The 26665-nt window shown below is 46.1% G+C and overlaps 1 protein-coding gene across 4 annotated transcripts in view; it reads left to right on the plus strand.

Annotated features, from left to right (window-relative positions):
• Positions 1 to 12377: 12377 nt before the first annotated feature.
• SLC24A4 (solute carrier family 24 member 4) overlaps positions 12378 to 26665 on the plus strand; it is a 98527-nt gene continuing 84239 nt past the window's right edge. The window contains exons 1-2 of one of the 4 annotated variants that reach the window (XM_077268001.1): positions 12378 to 12523; positions 17055 to 17165. In XM_077268001.1, coding sequence (XP_077124116.1) covers positions 17120 to 17165 — 46 coding nt within the window. In that variant the 5' untranslated portion in view covers positions 12378 to 12523; positions 17055 to 17119. Of the gene's footprint in view, positions 12524 to 12598; positions 12918 to 17054; positions 17166 to 26665 lie in introns of those variants that run through there. The other 3 variants (XM_077267992.1, XM_077267985.1, XM_077267980.1) reach the window with 3 other exon arrangements.

The raw sequence follows: 26665 nt of genomic DNA on the forward strand, positions 1-26665 counted from the left end.
TGTGCGTTGCGGCGCCGACGCTGCGGCGCACAACGCAAATGTGAACGTAGCCTTACACAGGATAGGATTAGATACACAGCTCAAGACAATATCACACATGATAGGATTAGATACACAGCTCAGCAAACAGTATCACACAGGAGAGGATTAGATACACAGCTCAGCAAACAGTATCACATAAAAAGGATTAGATACACAGCTCAGCAGACAATATCACACAGGATAGGATTGGATACTCGGCTCAGCAGACAGTATCACACAGAATAGGATTAGATACACAGCTCAGCAGACAGTATCACTCAGGATAGGATTAGATACATGACTCAGCAGTCAGCATCACACAGGAGAGGATTAGATACACAGCTCTGCAGACAGTATCACACAGGATAGGATTAGATACATGGCTCAGCAGTATCACACAAGAGATGATTAGATACACAGCTCTGCAGACAGTATCACACAGGATAGGAGTAGCAAGAGGGTTGGACTGGCCCACCGGGGAACCGGAGGATTCTCCTGTGGGCCCAGGCACTGACACCTGCTGGCATATCGGCCAGCAGCTGTCTAGGGACCCCACTGCTCCAGCGGCACACCCAGCAGCTATAGGGCCCTGAGTCGAGGGGGCCCGCCCTGTGCCAGTGGAGCAGCAGTGGGTGACAGGAAGCCACGCCTGTCCCCGCTGCTAAAGAGAAATGAATATTCACACTTCCCCACATGCGTGGGCATGGAGAGGAGTGAGTATTCATTTTACTTTAATAGTGGGTGTCATGGTTCACACCGTGCTGCCAACACTAGGTCACGGATCCCAGCAGTATGTCAGGGATCCCGGGGAGGATATCTTTATCGTCCCCACTACTCACACCAATTTGTCACGAACAACGGGGTTGTTTGGTTGCCCCCTGGTTCCTTCTGAAGGGGATTTATCTATATCCCACTTCCCAGTTCCAGTTTGGAAATTGCAGCTCTCTGGCACCCCCCTTACCCTCAAGTCAGATTAGGTACTGCACCTAGGGTAATAAGCCGCCAGATAGGCTGCCTGCTATGTACTGGCTATTGACCTCACTGCAGTGAGGGCGATTTAACTACTCCCACTCAGGCGGGAACAATAATTAACAACACCGCCTTCGCTACACAGGTTCCTAAACGCACAGAACCAAGTATATTGCCACCAGCTCCGATTTTCACCAAATGTTAATGGGTCCGGAGCCAACCCATATTAGTAGCATAATTCACCCCAGACGACACGCAGTTCATTATAGAGCAGAGAGAGACAAGCTAGCAATTAAATATTTTACTCCATAAAAAGTTAGGCAGTGTTTACAAGGTATTAAAAAGATACTATAAAGGAGACAATCATATGTACATTGCAACTACAAATAAAAGAGGATTAAAAGAGAAATGAACACTCACATTTTGCTTAGATCATTCCAGGCTAACCATGCTGGTGGGAGGAGCCAGACATCACAATGCATTACAGAGGGTCTTGTTGCAGCAAGGTCCCAGGCAAGAATGAAGGCTTAGCTGGGTGCAGTAACTTATACTTCTGGGCTTGTGACATCACTAAAGGGTCTGGTTTCTCTGCACCCTCCCCTAGCTGCCAGGGTGCATATTTTGGTATGAAAACTTATAATACTCATAAGTGGGCTTGAGAACCTAGCAGAATAACTGCACACACATCACTCATCTTATATTGAAATTAGCTTTCTAATGATTCCTAACTCGGACTAGCTATTCCACTCTGTTAAGGAGAAATCCACTTCTCGGGTTCTGTTGGTGCTAGAATTTAGCAAAAGGCGCTGTAGCGATGCTCTGTCAAAGCACGTTCCAAATATGTAACCGTCATATCTCTATCATACACTGGCGTCGCATTATGGCTTCTTTAATATCTCCCCCACATACAGCAAGCACATGGGTTTAGACAAAGGATTCGTACACACATTCCTGGCTTGGAGGAGGAGGGGGGTCAGAGCCCCACACTGGAGTTTCAAGTTACACAGTGTCTCTGCCATAGGACTTTGTGTCTATACCAGCAAATGCACTGAGGGTGGAAGCGAAGGGGGGGGGGTCAAGCTGCAGCGTGTGTCTAGTACCATGGTCACATGTTCAAAAATCCATCAGACCATGGTATTTTACGTTATCGTGACAGCGGGCAGTGTTAGCCGCAGGATGAGGCCAACACTGCCGGCATGTAAAGCTGGAGCGGCTGCATCGGGGCCCCGGAGGTGAGCCCCTGCGGGGCGGCTAACCCTGAGGGCAATCGGAGGGCAGGGAGCGATCCCTGCAGCTTGGCAGCACAGCGGAGCTGCAGGGATCCGATGCCATCCTGCTTCCTGCCCGCTGCCCAGCGCTTCCTATCTGACACAGCACGGCTGGATGATGTTATCATACAGCGCACGGCTGTTTCAGACAGAAAGCTGCCGGCGACGGAGATGCTACCGGGATGTGCTGCGGGGAACCTTCTGAGAGGTGAGTGGTTGTGAATGCGGTGCGATGCTTTGTGTATGTATGTGTGTATTGAAGATGTGTGTATTGGAGATTGGCAATGATGTAGCTGATGGAGAGCAGTGGTGGGGAGAAGGCAATGATGATGGTGGTGGAAAAGACGATGGCGGTGGTGGGGGAGGCAATGATGGAGGTATTGAAATGGGCAATGATGGAGGTGGTGGACTGGGCAATGATGGGGTGGTGGGGGAGAAAGCAATGATGGTTGTGGTGGAAAGAACAATGATGGGGGTGGCGGGAGGCAATGATGGAGGTGTTGAAATGGGCATTGATGGGGTGGTGGGGGAGAAAGCTATGATGGTTGTGGTGGAAAGGACAATTATGGTGTGGTGAGGGTAGGCTATGATGGAGGTGTTGAAATTGGCAATGATGGAGGTGGTGGAATGGGCAATGATGGGGTGGTGGGGGTGAAAGCAGTGATGGTTGTGGGGGAAGGCAATGAAGGAGGTGTTGAAATGGGCAATGATGGGGTGGTGGGGAAGAAAGCAATGATGATTGTGGTGGAAAGGACAATAATGGGGGTGGTTGGGGTAGGCAATGATAGAGGTGTTGAAATGGGCAATGATGGAGGTGTTGAAATGGGCAATGATGGGGTGGTGGGGAGAAAGCAATGATGGTTGTGGTGTAAAGGACAATGATGGTAGTGGTGGAAAGGACAATAGTGGTGGTGGGTGAGAAGGCAATGATGGAGGTGGTGATGAGGACAATGATGGGGTGGAGGGGGCTGCATTATACCCTATGAGAGAGACTGCATTTTACTTTATGATGTGGCTACATTATTCTCTGTGGGGGGCACATTATTCTCTCAGGGGACTACATTATATTCTGGGGGGCTACATCATACTATATGAGGGGGCAGCATTATGCCCGATGGGGGGCTGCATTATACCTTATGAGGGTTGCATTATACTCTGAAGGGGCTACATTATATTCTATGGGGGGGCTGCATTATATCTTATGAGGGGTTGCATTATATTTTGTGGGGTACTGCATTATACCCTATGAGGGGGGCTGCATTATATTCTATGAGGGGGCTACATTATATTCTATGAGTTGGCTACTGTATATTCTGTGAGGGGGCTACATTATATTCTATGAGGTGGGCTACTTTATATTCTATGAGGGGGGGCTACCCCAACCCCTGCTACGTAATTAAGACATACTACCTTATATCATACCCAGATATTATCGTGTTTTACCGCACGATTGGTGGTCTTGTGTTTATTTCTATGTAGCTACATAGTGGGCCCCAAGAATGATTTTCTGTGGTGGGCCCTAGGTGCTCCAGTCCGACGCTGATTAGATACACAGCTCAGCAGACATTATCACACGGGATAACAAACAGGCCATCCCTGTATGTGTTGCCGCTGTTGAACAGCCGCGAGACATGCCGCAGCGGGGACTCGCACATAGTATTTGAGCACTGATCTGTGCTCGGATTACATCTTATCAGAGCTTGTTCGTTCATCACTAGTTATACTTTGTGTTTTTGGAAAACTTCCTAAATCTTCTGGTGGAAACTTTTCATCTGGGACCACCACCACCAGTGATGCTCTGTGCGCCTCATGACAGCAGGGTTTGGTTTTTTCTACCCCATTTGGCACAATAATATCATCATATCTCTGGATGTGACCCGTGTGGGCCACCTGCAGACACTGGGGCCCTTGGTGGCTGCTTGAGCAGTTGCTTCTGTAGTGATGTAAGGGTTAAACCATGCAGAGTCGTAAAGCTCTTAATATCCACTAGCCATGAGACGACCATTTAGAAGATTACTGGGTTTACTGGGGGTCTCCTCTCCCTGATCCAGATGCCAGTAAAAGGCTGCGGCTTATGCAGAGCTTGGTGCAGCCGGGGTTGCAAGGCTGGCCGCCCCAAGGAAGAGTAGTTACATATGACCAATATTAAAGGGGCAGTCCGATGTACATGAAGCTGACACTGTCTATAATGTGAAGTCCTACAAGTTTCTAATAGACTTTGTATTTTAATTCCTTACCATTTGTAAGATCTCCCCTTGCTGTCAGGGAATGGGATCATTCTTGTTTACATCCTAAAATCCTTGCTCACACGGCTGCGGGTTTGAGTGCTTAAAGGGTTTTTTGCCGGCATCATCATAAATAGGGTAGGTATTGCTAGATAGTGCTTGTACATATAAGCAATTTTGCAGTGCTCATTATTTTCAGCTGTTGTTGAGATGTTAACAGTTTTCTTTTATTTACAGCTCATTGTCTTGGAGACTGACCACCTCTGCTAGATGGCAGAACATGCTCAGTGCTTACAGGTTCTTGTCTATTGAAGCTGCCAGAATCGCTGGATAGCGCTGTTAAGGCCGGGGTCACACTTGCAAGTGTGATGCGAGAAACTCGCATTAGTCTCTCCCATCAATACCCGCCACTGCCGCCGTCACTCGGGATCAGAGTGTGTGGCTGAATGTATTTCTATGCAGCCGCACGCTCCGGTCCCAAGTGTCGGCGGTAGTGCCAGATATTGATGCGAGAGACTCGTGCGAGTTTCTCGCATCACACTCCCAAGTGTGACCCCGGCCTAACTCCTAATTCCAGCCAGCCTCGGTGCAGTACTTAAAAGCTAAACAGCTGCAGTGGTCGGTCTCTAGGCAACAAGCTGTAAACAAAAATGTAAGTATCTCAAGAACAGCTGCAAATTTTAATTAGCCGTAAATTGCAAAAGTATGAACGAGCCCTGACAATATCCATCAAGGAAAATGGGTATAACTCTTTAACTCTTCGTTAGCTGTCTCGATCTTCTCAGCTCAGAATGTTTACATTACACGTTCGGCGGCGGTGGCGGCTAGTAATATGTTCTCATGGAAACTATCCACACAAGCACAATCTTGTCAACAAACACAAGACGACGACTTTACACAACAAACGGGAGATTTTTCTTTTTTTTTACTTGCGTTTTTGGTGATAAAAATAAAAAAAAAGTAAAATCTTGTTATATCCGAGATTGCTGTGAAGCGTGGCCGCAGCACCGATCAACACTGGAGATGGATTGATACAATTGTTACATTCTGGGGATCCAGTTACTGTACTATACAGTACAGACCAAAGGTTTGGATACACCTTCTCATTTAAAGATTTTTCTGTATTTTCATGACTATGAAAATTGTAAATTCACACTGAAGGCATCAAAACTATGAATTAACACATGTGGAATTATATACTTAACAAAAAAGTGTGAAACGACTGAAAATGTGTCTTATATTCTAGGTTCTTCAAAGTAGCCACCTTTTGCTTTGATGACTGCTTTGCACACTCTTGGCATTCTCTTGATGAGCTTCAAGAGGTAGTCACCGGGAATGGTTTTCACTTCACAGGTGTGCCCTGTCAGGTTTAATAAGTGGGATTTCTTGCCTTATAAATGGGGTTGGGACCATCAGTTGTGTTGTGCAGAAGTCTGGTGGATACACAGCTGATAGTCCTACTGAACAGACTGTTAGAATTTGTATTATAGCAAGAAAAAAGCAGCTAAGTAAAGAAAAACTAGTGACCATCATTACTTTAAGAAATGAAGGTCAGTCAGTCCGAAAAATTGGGAAAACTTTGAAAGTGTCCCCAAGTGCAGTGGCAAAAACCATCAAGCGCTACAAAGGAACTGGCTCACATGAGGACCGCCCCAGGAAAGGAAGACCAAGAGTCACCTCTGCTTCTGAGGATAAGTTTATCCGAGTCACCAGCCTCAGAAATCGCAGGTTAATAGCAGCTCAGATTAGAGACCAGGTCAATGCCACACAGAGTTCTAGCAGCAGACACATCTCTACAACAACTTTTAGGGCTCATTTCCACATGCGAGGCACACATCCGTATCTCGCATGTGGAAACCAAGCTGTGGAGCCGGCACTCCAGAGAGGAGCATGCAGCCGCATAGGAACACATGGAGCTGCACAGCTCCGCTCCAAAGTGCCGGCGCCAGAGCTTGGTTTCCACATGCGAGATACGGCCGTGTGCCTCGCATGTGGAAATGAGCCCTAAAAGTTGTTGTAGAGATGTGTCTGCCCTTCATGGTAAAATAGCTGCTAGGAAACCACTGCTAAGGACAGGCAACAAGCAGAAGAGACTTGTTTGGGCTAAAGAACACAAGGAATGGACATTAGACCAGTGGAAATCTGTGCTTTGGTCTGATGAGTCCAAATTTGAGATCTTTGGTTCCAACCACCGTGTCTTTGTGCGACGCAGAAAAGGTGAACAGATGGACTCTACATGCCTGGTTCCTACTGTGAAGCATGGAGGAGGAGGTGTGATGGTGTGGGGGTGCTTTTCTGATGACACTGTTGGGGATTTATTCAAAATTGAAGGCATACTGACCCAGCATGCCTACCACAGCATCTTGCAGCGGCATGCTATTCCATCCGGTTTGCATTTAGTTGGACCATCATTTATTTTTCAACAGGACAATGACCCCAAACACACCTCCAGGCTGTGTAAGGGCTATTTGACCAAGAAGGAGAGTGATGGGGTGCTACGCCAGATGACCTGGCCTCCACAGTCACCAGACCTGAACCCAATCGAGATGGTTTGGGGGGGGGGGCTGGACCGCAGAGTGAAGGCAAAAGGGTCAACAAGTGCTAAGCATCTCTGGGAACTCCTTCAAGATTGTTGGAAGACCATTCCCGGTGACTACAGGTACCGTCACATTAAGCGACGCTGCAGCGATATCAACAACGATGCCGATCGCTGCAGTGTCGCTGTTTCGTCGTTGTGTGGTCGCTGGAGAGCTGTCACACAGACAGCTCTCCAGCGACCAACGATGCCGAAGTCCCCGGGTAACCAGGGTAAACATCGGGTTACTAAGCGCAGGGCCTGAACAGATGCATTGATTTTAATGTGTCTACGTGTGTCAGTGTCTCCGGTACGTGAGGAAACTGTCACCTCACGTACCGGAGACACTGACGTGTGAAACCGGCCTCAGACTGTGAGAATGTGAGTCTGCAGATGATTGCACCATTCTGGGTTTATGGCTGCCTCAGTCATGCAGGAATTAATAATTCCAGGGTCTTTTTTTCCATTTTAGGGGTCTATGATGTGTAAGTGAATGGAGCAGAACGATCTTTGTTATTATTAGGCTGCCGTCACACTAGCAGTATTTGGTCAGTATTTTACATCAGTATTTGTAAGCCAAAACCAGGAGTGGGTGATAAATTCAGAAGTGGTGCATATGTTTCTATTATACTTTTCCTCTAATTGTTCCACTCCTGGTTTTGGCTTACAAATACTGGGGTAAAATACTGACCAAATACTGCTAGTGTGACGGCAGCCTTAATGGTGCACGGTAATTGGCTGGTATGAGGATTTATAAATATCCGCAGGTGATAAGGTTCAGAGCGACGCTCTGCAGAACGCTACAGCAATCAATAATTATATTCACAATTTATTAGTACAGCTGGCAGGGGGTGGGCGGAAGAAAGAGTCTGCTGAAACATATCCATCAGAGGCGGGAGATGGAATCAGCAATGTTCTGCAAAACGCTGCAGTGCGATAGTCTGCAGGATGTACTACTACGTAAAGGCAGCAAACAATGACCTATAGATCTCTAGCAAAGCCAGTGGTGTAATGATCTGCAGAATGTCAGGAGGTAGACATGGGTGCGGTCTCCGTGGGGGGGCACATATTTTTAGTCAGTATGTGGCGGTCACACCACTGCTGCAGGGTAGAGCTCCATCTCCTTACGTGATGCAGTGAAGGTAGGATTAACCATAATATGTAACACTGGAGCCCGGATGGGGTGAACAATCGGCCAGTTGTTGGACGTGACAATGTCTCAGCCTCTCCGGCAGCATGTGAACAGTTTCCACTCATTCCATCGTCTTGTGGAAATCACAAGGAAAGTATTAAAGAAGAAACAAACTCTGAGAAATGAAAAAAAAGAATACGGCGTCATCCTGCGATGGCATATATTTAAGGTTATCAACCGATGTAGCAGAGCCAAATGTGTATGTCTCATAAGTTACCTGTTTTCCTATGTAACACCACAGATAACACAGTGATAACACGCTATAGTGGATGTCAGATGCAGCCCTATGTAACACCACAGATAACACAGTGATAACACGCTATAGTGGATGTCAGATGCAGCCCTATGTAAAGCCACAGATAACACAGTGATAACTCACTGTAGTGGATGTCAGATGCAGTCCTATGTAACACCACAGAAACAGTGATAACTATCTGATTACAGAAAATGTCGTAGACGTCACATGCAGTCCTATGTAACACCACAGATAACACAGTGATAACTCACTACAGTGCATGTCAGATGCAGTCCTATGTAACACCACAGATAACACAGTGATAACTCGCTATAGTGGATGTCAGATGCAGTCCTATGTAACACCACAGAAACAGTAATATCTGATTCCAGAAAATGTCGTAGATGTCACATGCAGTCCTATGTAACACCACAGATAACTCAGTGATAACTCACTGTAGTGGATGTCAGATGCAGTCCTATGTAACACCACAGATAACAAAGTGATAACTCGCTATAGTGGATGTCAGATGCAGTCCTATGTAGCACCACAGATAACATATTGATAACACGCTAGTGGATGTCAGATGCAGTCCTATGTAATACCATAGATAACAAAGTGATAACTCGCTATAGTGGATGTCAGATGCAGTCCTATGTAACAACACAGACACAGTGATAACTATCTGATTCCAGAAAATGTCATAGATGTCACATGCAGTCCTATGTAACACCACAGGTAACACAGTGATAACTCACTGTAGTGGATGTCAGATGCAGTCCTATGTACCACAGAAAGTGATAACTATCTGATTCCAGAAAATGTCGTAGATGTCACATGCAGTCCTATGTAACACCACAGATAACACAGTGATAACTCACTATACTGGATGTCACATGCAGTCCTATGTAACACCACAGATAATAGTGATAATTCTCTGAGTACAGATAATGTAGTAGATGGCACCCGCAGTCCTATGTAACACCACAGATAACAGTGATAACTCTTTGAGTACAGATAATGTAGTAGCTGTCACCTGCAGTCCTATGTAATACTACAGATAACAAAGTGATAACTCTCTGAGTACAGATATTGTAGATGTCATATGCAGTCCTATGTAACACCACAGATAACACAGTGATAACTCCCTGAGCACAGAAAATTTAGTAGATGTCACCTGCAGTCCTATGTAACCACAGATAACAGTGATAACTGAGTACAGAAAATTTAGTAGATGTCACCTGCAGTGTTATGTAGCACCATAGATAACACAGTGATACCTCTCTGAGTCCAGATATAGTAGTAATGTCACCTGCAGTCCTATGTAACACCATAGATAACACAGTGATAACTCTCCGAGTACAGAAAATTTAGTAGATGTCACCTGCAGTCCTATGTAACACCATAGATAACACAGTGATACCTCTCTGAGTCCAGATATAGTAGTAATGTCACCTGCAGTCCTATGTAACACCATAGATAACACAGTGATAACTCTCTGAGTCCAGATAATGTAGTAGATGTCACCTGCAGTCCTATGTAATACCACAGATGACACAGTGATAACACTCAAGAGTATTATTATTATTATTTCTATAGCGCCATTAATTCCATGGTGCTGTACATGAGAAGGGGTTACATACAGGGCTATAGATAATGTTTACAGTAAACAAACTTACAGTGACAGACTGGTACAGAGGGGAGAGGACCCTGTCCTTGAGGACTCACATTCTACTAGTACAGATGATGTAATATATATTGTGTCCCAATTTTTGGAATTCACATAAAAGTAAATAGAGAAACTTGGCCAAATCTGCGTCCTTGGCTGCTTTTTAGCTTAGATACTCCAAGTGATTGGCATAGTAGGTGGATACCAGGGGTGGTCATATCATTGGTGTCACCTGTGCAGGGGCCTGAGAGGTGAGGGGGCCACATCCAGCTCCAATGCAGCTTCTGTCATAGAACTATTGAACAGCAAAAAGCTCATATACTTTTCTTGCACAGGGGCCCTTTTCCGTCTGTGTCGCCACTGGTGGATCGGTAGTGTACAGTATGTTTTTCTCCGGACAACCCCTTTAAACCCGTTTGTCTCATTATAGGCACCGGCTGCTCGTTGTGCTCCCAGTGCTTTACACTACAGCTCTGATTTTTTGTTAGATTGGCTGTGGTATATAATCACACCATTAGCAGGAATACGGTACATTACTAGATTCAGTTCTCTGACCCCTAATTCTCCTTTATAATTCCCTCACTGGTGAGGCTCAAGTTGATATAACCAATGATGATGGGGAATTTTAGCCAATCATAGAGCAAGTAAACAACAACTCTTCAAATTGATTGGCTATAAATCAGAACTCCTCCCCTCAGCCAATAATCTTTGCAGGGGCGGAGCTTGCTAATACCTGAAGGTCTTCATGAGGCTGCCCATCTTCTCCCCTGTCCACCCTGGAGCTCCTTGGACTCATAGAGAACATTCTGGTCATTTGTACACTTGGACATGGGCTACCAGTACCTTGGCATATAGTAGGGAAGACCACTGCTAATCCTGAAGTAGGGGTGTCAGGAAAGCAGTGCACCCCTTTAAAACTAATCCATATTGGAAAATCTTAATATATACTTATCTTGTAATGTTTTCACAGCCTGTTCCGTCCAGATGTGTCCGGATCCCAGAATTCCAAGAGGCGGAAGTTCACCGATCGCCATTTTGGGACACCCAAGTGTTGGGTGTCTCATTATGGAAACTGCTGGTGGTACCAGCCTCTTGCGCGGTACCACCAGCGGAACACCGTCGCACCACACACACACACACACACACACTATATATGCCGTACGCACCACACACACACTGTATACGCCCTACACACGACACACACACACTGTATATGCCTGTTCACAGCCTCTTGCTGTGAACAGGCAGAATGCCATCGCAAACACGCCTCCACTGGGATCAGCCGAATGATTCACTGACCTCCGCCATCTTTGACACATGAGGGAAGAAGACAGCACAGTGGTGGAGAGAGAGAGAGAGCAGACAAGGGGGAGAGCACATGAGGTAAACAGGTCAAAGAAGAGATGACATGAGAGGAGAAGACAGCAGATGGGGGAGAAAGAAAGTGCATAGGGGTGAGAGAGACAGAGCACAGGGGGGAGACAGCTCAAACGGGACAGCACTTGAGGGGAGAACACAGCACAGGACAGAGAGAGACAGAAGACAAGGGAGATAGCACATGGGGTACACAGGTCAACGAAGAGAGCACAGACGGGAGAAGTCAGCACATGGGGAAAGAGAGAGTGGATAGGTGGGTGAGCACATGGGGAGGAGAGATTCTCAACCCTGCAAAGCCTGCCCCCATCGTGACATTACCGCATCGGGCCTCCATCTACTACTAATATATATTCTGCTCAGGGGTTTCTTCCATAGTGGCGGCCATACTGTGGTCCCACTCCTATTCATCAGATATGTAGTAGTGCTGTCCTCATTTGTGGCCCCTCATGTAGCAAGGCCTGGGGTCTGTACCCCCTAATATTGTCAGTCCTAGGATATCTAGGGGTCACCTCAAATAAGGTCTCCAAATTGTTCTTCTATACAGCTCTATAGCAGCACTCCAAACTGAATCTTTTCCCATCTACCCGTTATCAGCCCCCCAGTAACTCTGAAGGTCCACATAAATACACTGTTTCTTTATAAGGAACCTGTCAGTACAATTTTACATAAAGGCGCCTGTCCCCCAATAAAATGATACCCTATAGATCCCACGTACCCACTCATGAGAAATCTAGTGTAGAAACCATATGCAAATCAGACTGAAAGTGCACTAGGGGCGTGTCCATAGAGTACTGACCCCCTCCCCCCAGTGCTCTTTGCAGGATTTCTCCCTGACACATCAGATCTGTACATAAAAGTTATCATTACATCCATCACCTGCTGACAGGGTCCCTATTATTTCATTTAGCCTTTAACCCCTTCCCCACCGCAGCTCTCCAGATCAGGGCATCAGGTAGGGGGTGCTGTGCTCCATGTGACTGCAGGGTGGCAAGGTAAGTTTCCTCCAGTGACTGGCAGGGAGGGAGGGTGAGGAGGAGGAGGAGAGGGCTCCCTCCCAGCCTGGGATCAGTGTGTGCAGGAGAGCAGGCTGAGGAGCAGTCAGTCCCCGGTGCTGGGCTGCCATGCTGTGTGGGACCCTGTGCTGCACCTTGTGCCCAGCATTGCGCAGCGCTTAGGGGGTCTCATCCGCACTGTGCCCCCCATACCCTGCAGCAGCAGCAGCCGGGGACATGACGGGGTGGGGAAGGTGGACCTGCAGCCAAGCCGGGACCCAGCTCCTGAGAATGGGCAGGAGGAAGAGGAGGGAGAGGATGCTCCAGCAGGGCGCCTTCATCTGCTGCCTCCTGTTCGCTGTGTGGAGCCTGGCGGGCGTTCTGCAGGGACCAGGTGAGTGCCCCGTGTGGGGTCCCCGGGGGCTGGCTGCTGGGGGGAATGCATGCCGGGGTCTCCCCTCCCAGGATAAAGATATTGTGTGTGTCCTGTGCTGGGCTCTGGTGACAGATGGCGGACTAGGTGGCACAGACCACCACCCCCACCAGACACAGCACAGGTCATCTTCTGCACCTACATGTTATTACCATGTATATGGTTGGCATGAGTAATGTCCAGTTAGTAGTAAATTCTTCCAGACTGGGGAAATCTCATCAGCCAGATCCCATTGGGAAAGTGGCTCCTGCATGATAAGAATGTGAGTCTGTGATCTTGATAGAAAGGTGTCTCTAGAGACCGATCCCTTTGGTACCACGCGGAGATCTCTGTGATCTGACAAAGTAGTGTCAGATTTCCAATAACACAAATCTCTGGGAAACCCCAAAGGGATCTGATCGCCCTAGAGAACCATTGATTATGTCATGATCACAGACATATCTGTCTTTTTTTTTAATAATTTTGATTAATTCACAATTGTTTTTCAGTTATTTTAGTAGAATTATGTCTATGGCGGAATCCTGGATTGGTCAGATGAATTTGGGAGCTGCCCCCAGTTTTCTATTATCCTGCTCTGTGTTCTGTTCTTTATGTTCATTCTTTTTTTTTTTTTGGCAGATAGGACCTAACTAGTGCCAACGTACCCTTCATCTGAATGTGGGTGACAGTTGTCACCCAGCAACCACAGCCTCTGTTGCTATGCAATGCCCCAATGTTTGTGTACAATAAACAACCGAACAAAAAATAAAAATATACAAATAAATAAATAGAAATCCTTGAGTCACCTTGTAGGTTACATTAGATTTGTAAATGTCAGACAATATGATGTGACCTGGACAACCAGTTTTCCTGAACTTTGGGAAACCCAATCGACAACCCTTTGGGGAACTAAAATAGTGGCCATAATAGGTTGTCGACAAGATTTCCCAGAAGCAAAATGTCTGACGTTGTCGGACAGTTCGAGGTTTGTTACATTGTCACATGTCAGATGGTTTTAAGTCATCAGAGGTCACCGTATAATGGCTGCCGTTTGACCTTTGGGTTACGTAAAGGAGATTGTCATCTGAGTAATGCTACGTTTAAAGTCACGGCTCGGCCCTCCCGCCCCACACAAGGCTGGATTAACCTTGAGGCTTTGTTTCTAAAATAAACTCAAAGAAGAATCAATTTGTAGCAATCTGAATCAACCTGAGCAAGCGGCTGCCATTTCTTCCAAGTAGTGGATGCTTACGGGGCAAATGGCGTATTCACTCTATAGCACAAAACCGATTTTACAATTTTCACTTTTCATTCTTGACTGATTTAAAAGTCACCGGAGACGCGGCGTACCTCCTCCATCAGTAATGTCTTATGTTCTGAGTCATTTGTAAGACCTGGTTTAAATCTGTTTAATTCTGATGTGTTTACAAGAGGAACATTGTAGGTTGTGCCTTTTAAAACTTTTGGTTGGTTATTACTCAGCTTTCCCATGTGTATGAAAATCAAACTAAGTAAATAAACAACTAATATAATAATTCAAAAGTCAGAGGTTTTGCCATTACGGATTCCCTCATCCAGCTTTCCCCAAAACGGATATTTTAGAAAAAGGCTAAATAGACTGACAGTGTTTTCTAACTGTTCTTTAGCAATTCCTTAGTTATATCGGGGAAAGCAGGGACGGCGTACAATTGGTGTAACTTGTTCTATCGCACAGGGGCCCAGGGCTGTGGGGGCCACTTTCCTCTTCAAACCAACAAATAACTTCTGTCTCAGACAAAGGGCCCATGTACTGTTCTTTCACCGGGGCCATCTTCTGTCTGTGTCCGTCCCTGTGGAAAAGGTAAATTGGCTACTAATACAACTGTCAAAAAAAGTTACTACCCTGCTTTCCCAGACACCCGACCTTTAAATCTGCCTAAGGCTGCGGTCACACTAGCAGTATTTGGTCAGTATTTTACATCAGTATTTATAAACCAAAACCAGGGGTAGGTGATAAATACAGAAGTGGTGCATATGTTTCTGTTATACTTTTCCTCTATTTGTTCCACTCCTGGTTTGTGCTGCTAGTGTGACGGCAGCCTAAGAGTAAGGTCACACTACCGTTTTCTCGACATCTGTGGAAAAATGGTCCAATTATTCTGATCAGAGTGAAGTGGAGAGGAAAAAAATTTCTCCACCTTCTCCATTCTGTCCATGAAAATCAGACCGCACTCGAATGTCAACCAACTGCAGTCCGATTTTTTTCACGGGTCCATAGACCAATTATGATCCGACACTTGGCTCAAAATTGGACATGTCTCTAATTTTTTTCTTGCGGACAACTCGGTTCGAGGAAAAACAAACAAACGTGCACTGCCCCATAGAATATGATAGGCACTCATCCGTGAAAATCGATCGTGTGCACGAACCCTTTGTAAGAAATACATTACTATGTCACAAGACAGATGTGCTGTCCAGGTGTCTAGGTAACTCGGTAGTTGTCACAGTAGCCATAACCTAACCACGCTTTCCCAGTAACAGATCAGTGAGCCTAATGGTGGAGCTGCTGCGGCGCTTCGCTTTCTTCTCATCCCTTTGAGATTTTTTTTTAATCAAGAACCATGTGTTCATTTCTCTTAATTAAAAATTGGTAAATGTCATGTGACTCAGCGCTATGTGTTATGCGTTGCGTGACTTCTTGGCCCAGTTCTTGTTAAGAATAAATTGAATCATGGCTTAAAGGGCCAGTCCAGTCTTATGTAAAAAAAATAAATAAATCACACTCTACTTATATAATGAAATGTTCTGAAACCTTCTAATAGTGAGTAAGTGGGTCATAAAGTCCGTTTTCAACAACTATGCTTACTGTCAGTGACTGAAATCTGAAAATCAGTCTTGGCCTAGTTCTGCTTCACATAGTTGCGAGGTTGTTGCTATGTAAAAGCACAGGCAATCCTCTGCAAGGTAAAGACATCTGCAGACCTCGCTAATCAGGGGAGCTGGTCTGATCACTGAATGACTAGCTGCTAATTAGTACCCACCAGATGAGGTGTTCGCCTTTCTCTGGTTCTTCGTGTGAAGTTATAGGCTGAACTCCATGGACTTCGTCTTCTTTCAATCTTACAATTATGAAACAGTGCATCAGTGCTTGTGAAATGCATCTGTCTGGAGTCCACAGAATTAGCTCTTTCCTGATAATTTGATTAATTTTATCTGTGCAGATACAATGTATCTTTCTGCTGTTTTTATGCATTTCACACATGATTACCTCCTGATCCGCCTTTACATCTCAAAAACACCATTTGAATTTGTCCCACAGTGTATTTAACTGAGGCTGGGCTGGTCCGATGGGCAGTCTTGTGTCTGTGCAGTAGCATCGCCGGCCACGCAGGTGCACTTTTCTCTGCCCTACTGTTAAAAAGTTGCAAAAAAAAAATGACTTTAGTAAATCGTTAATGACGAATCAAGTTATTTTGCTTTCACTCATTTTCAGGGTTTGTAATAATGTAATCAATACAGAAAAAAAGTCAGCCTGAAGCTCAGACTCAGTAGGTTCCTCTGATTTCAAGGGTTATATCCAAGCACCAATGATATGGAGAACTTGTTAATGGCATGCTACCCCTCTCTCATGGAAGATACTGCGTCTGGGAAGGCAGAACAACAATGTACCCCACATATCCCCCCAAAAAACAGCGATACCAACCAATAAACTACAGATTAACTGTGAGGCATTAAAAGTACAACAAGCGGCTGCTCACAAAGCTGGAAAGAGCTGACTCCAGGAATTAGCACAGTTTTCTATTCCTCAGAGTCAGTGACATTGTGAACAAGCTAATCCCCCCTAATCCTTAAATCCTAATTTTTTCCTAAAAAACAAAAAAAAAATCTGCAGTAACATATTCCGGGTCTGCCAACACCATCTCATTAACCCTCATTATATAAGAGCCAGATTAACCGCCATTAATAGAAACAGTAATGTTGTACTTTTACATAACGCAGCGAGTATTGGGGGTGAGGATAGAGGGGGTGAAGGGCTCCTGCTTATAAACTGGATTTGGATGATTTCACAATGTTGATGTTATATAGAAAAGGTAACACAAATAAGGCAAGACTTTCATAAGATTTTTCTTCTCACTGCAGGACGGGGAAAGTCTTCAAGAGACCATACGACAGGGAACGCCATTACATGGAGGAATCGTAAACTTATGGCGTCAGGCAATGCAACTGTTGAAAAGAACTGCACCGAGCCAGGTAGATTGCAAGATAACAGTTAAATTATTTATAACAGATGTATAAATAATAACTGCTATAATAATTGAGTGCTCCAGTCACATCCAAAGCTGCATCCGAAATTCAAGTAGTGGGCAATCATACAACCATAAAGCTGCATATTAACCACAGACACATGAAAAAAACGCAGAATTTGTTTTGGATGTGACCAGAGTATAATTATGTTCAGTGGAGATCTTCTATAAATGTTAGATGCCAGCAGCGGAGTTATGTAATCTCTCTTCTGCTACCAGTGGAGAGTGGGGTCATAAAATATACATTGCAAAGGAATAAATCTAGAAATCATGCTGCCATCCTCTCAGATAAAAAATTATCAAAAGGTGTCCAGATTCTACATTAATGGTGCCTCAATGTTATTTTCAAATACTCGGACAAAGATTAATTGTCCAGAGTAAAGAAGAGAACCATTGGATAACATTTACTCATTCTTTATTGGAGAATAATAAATTAAATATCGCAGAGTGCCCAGTCAGGGGGACACTATAGCATCCGGTATTGTAAATAATTAACTGCTATATAGATAGGAGAATAACAGACTAAACAAAAGTGGGACGTTTATTTAAGATAGTCACGTGACTTCCCAGTATAGTGTATCAAATTAGTCATAAAGAACAATGAATAGCCCAATGCATATAGGCATATCACAATCAATCACAAAATTAGACAGGAATAAAACTCCATAATTAGCAGCATAGACAGATATTCAAAGCCTACCATGGTTAAATCATTAAATAAATCTGTATAGTGAAAAATGGTATAATGTAGTCAAGAGAGTTGTATCCCATAGTGATAACATAACCCTATTCTAAACAGGTATCAATAAATGACGTTCTAATGACACACTTATATAGCCATGTAAATAATGCCAGTGTCTACAGGAATAATCCCTTATAGAAGATAGAGTAAATACCAATGGAGATAATGCCAAGATGGCAGGAGAAGTCAGACTGGATGGAGACAGTGTCAGCTCTTGTGGTGGGCTCCGGATGAGGGCTCTGTGGCGGTCTCTGGATGGGGGCTCTGTGGCGGGCTCCAGATGGGGGCTCTGTGGTGGGCTCCGGATTGGGGCTCTGTGGCTGGCTCCGGGTGGGGGCTCTTTGATTGGTCATGTATGATGGCTGTGTGGCTAGCTATGAATAGGGGTTGTTTATGGGGGCTCTGTACTGGGCTCTGTGGTGGGCTCCGGATTGGCCCTGTATGATGGCTCTGTGGCTAGCTATGGATAGGGGTTGTTTATGGGGGCTCTGTGGTGGGCTCCGGATTGGCCCTGTATGATGGCTCTGTGGCTAGCTATGGATAGAGGTTGTTTATGGGGGCTCTGTGGTGGGCTCCGGATTGGCCCTGTATGATGGCTCTGTGGCTAGCTATGGATAGAGGTTGTTTATGGGGGCTCTGTGGTGGGCTCTGGATGGAGGCACTTTGATTGGCCCTGTATGATGTCTCTGTGGCTAGCTATGGATATTGGTTCTTTATGGGGGCTCTGTACTGGGCTCTGTGGTGGGCTCCAGATGGAGGCACTTTGATTGGCCCTGTATGATGGCTCTGTGGCTAGCTATGGATAGGGCTTATTTATGGGGGTTGTTTATGGGGGCTCTGTGGTGGGCTCTGGATGGAGGCACTTTGATTGGCCCTGTATGATGGCTCTGTGGCTAGCTATGGATAGAGGTTGGTTTCTTTTGGTTTAAATTAAAAAATAAAACCCTTATTCTCCCTTTTATTACCTCTTATTACGCCTCTTCTGCAGCTCCACAATCGTTCATTGCTCCAATCTCAAGCTGAGGCCAATCTGAGGCTTGTGATTGACCCTGTGCAGTCACATGGGGTGCAACATATATGACGCTGTGTGATGCCCCTAAGGTGACCACAAGATCAGTCTGAGATCAGTGACTGGCCTTAGTGCCAGAATAGAGCGAAGAAAGAAAGAAAGAAAGAAAGACTGGGGCGTGGCAATAGCAGCGTAAGAACAGATGAGGAAGGTGAGAGTACACATAGCCAATCAGAGCAGTATCCGTCCATCTCACTGCAAATTCAAGTGAATCTGCCCCAACTGAATTCTGAGAGATTCAATTGCCTCTACTAGCATTGTTACGGAAGCACTGACTATGACTGACATAATACAGAGGCACGGACTATGGCTGACATGTTATGGAGGCACTGACTATGGCTGACATGTTATGGGGGCACCTACTGGCTGACATGTTATGGAGGCAATGGCTATGGATGACATGTTATGGAGGTATTGACTATGGATGACATGTTACGAGGGAACTGACATGTTACAGAAGCACTGACTATGGTTGACCATGTTATACAGAGGCACTAGCTATGGCTGACATGTTTCAGAGGCACTGACTATGGCTGACATGTTGCAGAGGCCCTGACTGTGGCTGACATGTTATGGAAGTACTGACTATGGCTGACATGTTACAGAGGCCCTGACTATGGCTGACATGTTACAGAGGCCCTGACTATGGCTGACATGTTACGGAGGCAATAGCTATGGCTGACATATTATGGAGGCACTGACTATGGCTGACATGTTACAGGGGCCCTGACTGTGGCTGACCATGTTATGGAGGCCCTTACTGTGGCTGACCATATTATGAAAACGCTGACTATGGCTGTCATATTGCAGAGGCCCTGACTATGGCTGACATGTTACAGATTCCCTGGCTATGGCTGACATGTTACGGAGGTACTGACTATGGCTGGCATGTTATAAAGGCACTGACTATGGCTGACCATGTTATGGAGACGCTGACTATGGCTGACATGTTACAGAGGCACTGACTGTGGCTGACCATGTTATGGAGGCACTGACTGTGGCTGACCATGTTATGGAGGCACTGACTGTGGCTGACCATGTTATGGAGGCACTGACTGTGGCTGACCATGTTTTGGAGGCACTGACTATAGCTGACATGTTACGGATGCACTGAGTATGGCTGACCATGTTAAGGAGGCACTGACTGGCTCACGTGTTATGGAGGAACTGACTATGGCTGGCCATAGTATGGAGGCGCTAACTATGGCTGACATGTTATGGAGTGTAGTGGCGTGCAGCATGGTTGGTGTAGTGTGATATGCAGGCAGTGACCACAGGAAAGTTCCAAAACAAAATTGTCTTTAATGTTCAGCGTACTCACAAAGTAAAAGGTTATCCTCCAGATTACAGCCGGGAAACAAGATAGTCTGGGACTGGTTGCCGTTGGTGACTGCACCGCTGAGGGTGACAGGCCTTTTGGCTCGGTGTTGTTTCACACAGACTGAGGCTATGGCAGAGCCTTCTGCTCTGCACGCTTGTGGCCGAAGGCCATATGGAAAACCTGGGCCGGGGAGGAAACAAACCGCCCCACTACCTTCCTGTAGTCCATTTCAAAATAAAAGGCCATGGCAGGTTTTCCTAAATCTGCCTTGAACACATAGCTTGCCCAAGACCAATACTCACTTTAATTTTGCATTGTAATCACAGCTATGCCTGTGACTGCAATGCACTCCTGCGGCCTCAATATGCTTCTTTGCGCATCCTGGGGGACACATAGCAACCCTTGCATATGACCCCTGTCACTGCCTCACATGAGGTACTGACTATGGCTGACATTTTATGGAGACGCTGACTATGGCTGACATGTTACAGGAGCACTGACTATGGCTGACATGTTACAGAGGCATTGACTATGGGTGACATGTTATGGAGGCGTTGACATGGTTATGGAGGTGCTGACAAGTTATGGAAACACTGACTATGGCTGATATGTTATTTAGGCACTGACTATGGCTGATACGTTATTTAGGCACTGACTATGGCTGATATGTTATTTAGGCACTGACTATGGCTGACATGTTATGGAGGCTCTGACTGGCTGATATGCAATGGAGGCGTTGACATGGTTATTAGGCGCTGACATGGTTATGGAAGCATTGACTATGGCTGACATGTTATGGAGGCACTGACAATGGCTGACATGTTGTGGATGCACTGACTATGGATGACATGTTACGGGGCACTGACTATGGTTGACATATTATGGAGGCAGTGACTGTGTCAGACATGTTATGAAGGCAGTGACTATGGCTGACCATGTTACAGAGGCACTGACTATGGCTGACATGTTATGGAGGCGCCGACATCTTATGGAGGCACTGATTATGGCTGACATGTTATAAAGGCACTGTCTATGACTGACATGTTATGGAGGCACTGACTATGGCTGACATGTTAAGGAGGCACTGACTATGGCTGACATGTTAAGGAGGCACTGACTATGGCTGACATGTTAAGGAGGCACTGACTATGGCTGACATGTTATGGAGGCGCCGACATCTTATGGAGGCACTGATTATGGCTGACATGTTATAAAGGCACTGTCTATGACTGACATGTTATGGAGGCACTGACTATGGCTGACATGTTAAGGAGGCACTGACTATGACTGACATGTTATGGAGGCGCCGACATCTTATGGAGGCACTGATTATGGCTGAAATGTTATAAAGGCACTGTCTATGACTGACATGTTATAGAGGCACTGACTATGGCTGACATGTTAAGGAGGCACTGATTATGACTGACATGTTGTGGATGCACTGACTATGGATGACATGTTACGGGGCACTGACTATGGATGACATGTTATTGAGGCACTGACTATAGCTGACATGTTGTGGGGGCACTGACTGGCTGACATGTTATGGAGGTGCTGACTAAGGCTGACATGTTATAAAGGCACTGTCTATGACTGACATGTTATGAAGGCACTGACTATGGCTGACTATGTTATAGAGGCACTGTCTATGGCTGACCATGTTATGGAGGCACTGACTATGGCTGAGCGTCTTAAAGAGGCACTGACTGACTGACCATGTAAAGGTGGCACTGACTGGCTGACCGTGTTATTGAGGCACTGACTATAGCTGAAATGTTATGGAGGTACTGACTATGGCTGAGATATTATGGAGGCGCTGACATGTTATGGAGGCACTGATTATGGCTTATGGCTGACATGTTATAAAAGCACTGTCTATGACTGACATGTTATGGAGGCACTGACTATGGCTGACCATGTTATGGAGGCACTGACTATAGCTGATCGTCTTAAGGAGGCACAGACTATGGCTGACCATGTAAAGGTGGCACGGACTCTGGCTGACCGTGTTATTGAGGCACTGACTATAGCTGAAATGTTATGGAGGTACTGACTATGGCTGAGATATTATGGAGACACTGATTATGGCTGACATGTTATAAAGGCACTGTCTATGACTGACATGTTATGGAGGCACTGACTATGGCTGACCATGTTATAGAGGCACTGACTATAGCTGATCGTCTTAAGGAGGCTTGGACTATGGCTGACCATGTAAAGGTGGCACTGACTCTGACTGACCGTGTTATTGAGGCACTGATTATGGCTGACATGTTAGAGAGTCACTGACTATGGCTGACATGTTACAGAGGCACCGACTATGGCTGACCATGTTTTGTAGGCACTGACTATGGCTGACCATGTTATGGAGGCACTGATTATGGCTGACATGTTATGGAGGCACTAATTATAGCTGACATGTTATGGAGGTGCCGACATCTTATGAAATCACTGACTATGGCTGGCATGTTATGGAGGCGTTGACATGGTTACGGAAGCACTGACTATAGCTGATATCTTATGGAGGCACTGACTATGGCTGACATGTTATGGAGGCACTAACTATGGCTGACCTGCTATGGAGGCACTAAATATGGCTGACATGTTATGGAGGCAGTGACTATGGCTGACATTTTATGGAGGCACTGACTATGGCTGATATGCAATGGAGGCGCTGACATGGTTATTAGGCGCTGACATGGTTATGGAAGCACTGACTATGGCTGACATGTTATGGAAGCACTGACTATGGCTGACATGTTATGGAAGCACTGACTATGGCTGACATGTTATGGAGGCACTGACAATGGCTGACGTTGTGGATGCACTGACTATGGCTGACATGTTACGGGGCACTGACTATGGCTGACATGTTACAGAGGCACTGTCTATGACTGACATGTTATGGAGGCACTGACTATGGCTGACATGTTATGGAGGCACGGACTATGGGTGACCATGTAAAGGTGGCACTGACTATGGCTGACCGTGTTATTGAGGCACTGAATATTGTCTGAAATGTTATGGAGGTGCTGAATATGGCTGACATGTTACAGAGGCACTGACTATGGCTGACCATTTTTTGGAGGCACTGACTATGGCTGACCATGTTATGGAGGCACTGACTATGGCTGACATGTTATGGAGGCACTGATTATAGCTGACATGTTATGGAGGCGCCGACATCTTATGAAAGCACTGACTATAGCTCACATGTTATGGAGGCACTGACTGTGGCTGACATGTTATGGAGGCACTAACTATGGCTGACATGTTATGGAGGCTGTGACTATGGCTGACATTTTATGGAGGCACTGACTATGGCTGACCATGCTATGGTGGCACTGGCCATGGCTGACCATGTTACAGAGGCACTGACTATGCCTGATATCTTATGGAGGCACTGAGTATGGCTGACATGGTATGGAGACGCTTACTATGGCTGACCATGCTATGGAGGCACTAGCTATGACTGACCATGTTACAGAGGCACTGACTATGGCTGACCATGTTATGGAGGCACTGACTATGGCTGACCATGTTATGGAGGCACTAACTATGGCTGACTTGTTATGGATGCACTGACTATGGCTGACATGGTATGGAGACGCTGACTATGGCTGACATGTTATGGAGGCGCTGACTTTGGCTGACATGTTATGGAGGCACTGAATATGGCTGACTTGTTATGGGTGCACTGACTATAGCTGACATGTTATGGAGGGACTGACTATGGCTGACATGTTATGGAGGGACTGACTATGGCTGACATGGTATGGAGGCACTGACTGGCTGATATGCTATGGAGGCGCTGACATGGTTATGGAAGCACTGACTATGGCTGACATGTTATGGAGGCACTGATAATGGCTGGCATGTTGTGGAGGCACTGACTATGGACGACATGTTACTGGGCACTGACTATGGCTGCCGTGTTATGGGGCACTGACTATGGCTGACATGTTAGGGAGGCAGTGACTATGGTAGACATGTTATGAAGGCAGTGACTATGGCTGACCATGTTATAGAGGCACTGACTATGGCTGACATGTTATGGAGGCGCCGACATCTTATGAAAGCACTGATTAGGGCTGGCATGTTATGACGGCACTGACTATAGCTGACATATTATGGGGGCACTGACTGGCTGACATGTTATGGAGGCACTGACTATAGCTGACATGTTATGGAGGTGCTGACTATGGCTGACATGGTATGGAGACACTGACTATGGCTGACATTTTATGGGGCACTGACTATGGCTGAGATATTATGGAGGCGCTGACCTGTTATGGAGGTACTGACTATGGCTGACCATGTTATGGAGGCACTGACTATGGCTGATCGTCTTAAGGAGGCACAGACTGGCTGACCATGTAAAGGTGGCACTAACTATGGCTGATCGTGTTATTGAGGCACGGACTATGGCTGAAATGTTATGGAGGCACTGACTATGGCTGACATGTTACAGAGGCACTGACTATGGCTGACCATGTTTTGGAGGCACTGACTATGGCTGACCCTGTTATGGAAGCACTGACTATGGCTGACATGTTTTGGAGGCACAGACTATGGCTGACCATGTTTTGGAGGCACTGACTGGCTGACCATGTTATGGAGGCACTGGCTATGGCTGATATGTTATGGTGGTATTGACTATAGCTGACATGGTATGGAGGCACTGATTATAGCTGACATGTTATAAAGGCACTGTCTATGACTGACATGTTATAGAGGCGCTGACTATGGGTCGCATGTTAAGAAGGCACTGACTATGGGTCGCATGTTATAGAGGCACTGACTATGGGTCTCATTTAATGGAGGCACTAACTATGAGTCTCATGGTTTAGAGGCACTGACTGAGTCTCATGTTATGGAGGCACTGACTATGGGTCGCATGTTATGGAGGCACTGACTATGGGTCACACATTATGGAGGCACTGACTATGGGTCACATGTTATGGAGGCACTGACTATGGGTCACACATTAAAGGAGGCACTGACTGGGTCGCATGTTATGGAGGCACTGACTATGGGTCGCATGTTATGGAGGCACTGACTATTGGTCGCATGTTATGGAGGCACTGACTATGGGTCACACATTATGGAGGCACTGACTATGGGTCACATGTTATGGAGGCACTGACTATGGGTCACACATTAAAGGAGGCACTGACTGGGTCGCATGTTATGGAGGCACTGACTATGGGTCACACATTATTGAGGCACTGACTATGGGTCACACATTATTGAGGCACTGACTATGGGTCGCATGTTATGGAGGCACTGACTATGGGTCGCATGTTATGGAGGCACTGACTATGGGTCACACATTATGGAGGCACTGACTATGGGTCACATGTTATGGAGGCACTGACTATGGGTCACACATTAAAGGAGGCACTGACTGGGTCGCATGTTATGGAGGCACTGACTATGGGTCGCATGTTATGGAGGCACTGACTATTGGTCGCATGTTATGGAGGCACTGACTATGGGTCACACATTATGGAGGCACTGACTATGGGTCACATGTTATGGAGGCACTGACTATGGGTCACACATTAAAGGAGGCACTGACTGGGTCGCATGTTATGGAGGCACTGACTATGGGTCACACATTATTGAGGCACTGACTATGGGTCACACATTATTGAGGCACTGACTATGGGTCGCATGTTATGGAGGCACTGACTATGGGTCGCATGTTATGGAGGCACTGACTATGGGTTACACGTTATGGAGGCACTGACTGGGTCGCATGTTATAGAGGAACTAACTATGAGTCTCATGTTATAGAGGCACTGACTATGCGTCGCATGTTATGGAGGCACTGACTGTGGGTCGCATGTTATGGAGGCACTGACTATGGGTCGCATGTTATGGAGTCACTGACTGTAGGTCACACGTTATAGAGGCACTGACTATGGGTCACACATTATTGAGGCACTGACTATGGGTCGCATGTTATGGAGGCACTGACTATGGGTCACACATTATGGAGGCACTGACTATGGGTCACATGTTATGGAGGCACTGACTATGGGTCACATGTTATGGAGGCACTGACTATGAGTCTCATGTTATAGAGGCACTGACTATGAGTCTCATGTTATGGAGGCACTGACTATGCATCGCATGTTATGGAGTCACTGACTATGGGTCACACGTTATGGAGGCACTGACTATGGGTCACACATTATTGAGGCACTGACTATGGGTCGCATGTTATGGAGGCACTGACTATGGGTCGCATGTTATGGAGGCACTGACTATGGGTTACACGTTATGGAGGCACTGACTGTGGGTCGCATG

Source organism: Ranitomeya variabilis, chromosome 1 (genome assembly GCF_051348905.1).
Source record: "Ranitomeya variabilis isolate aRanVar5 chromosome 1, aRanVar5.hap1, whole genome shotgun sequence".
Taxonomy (NCBI): Eukaryota; Metazoa; Chordata; class Amphibia; order Anura; family Dendrobatidae; genus Ranitomeya; species Ranitomeya variabilis.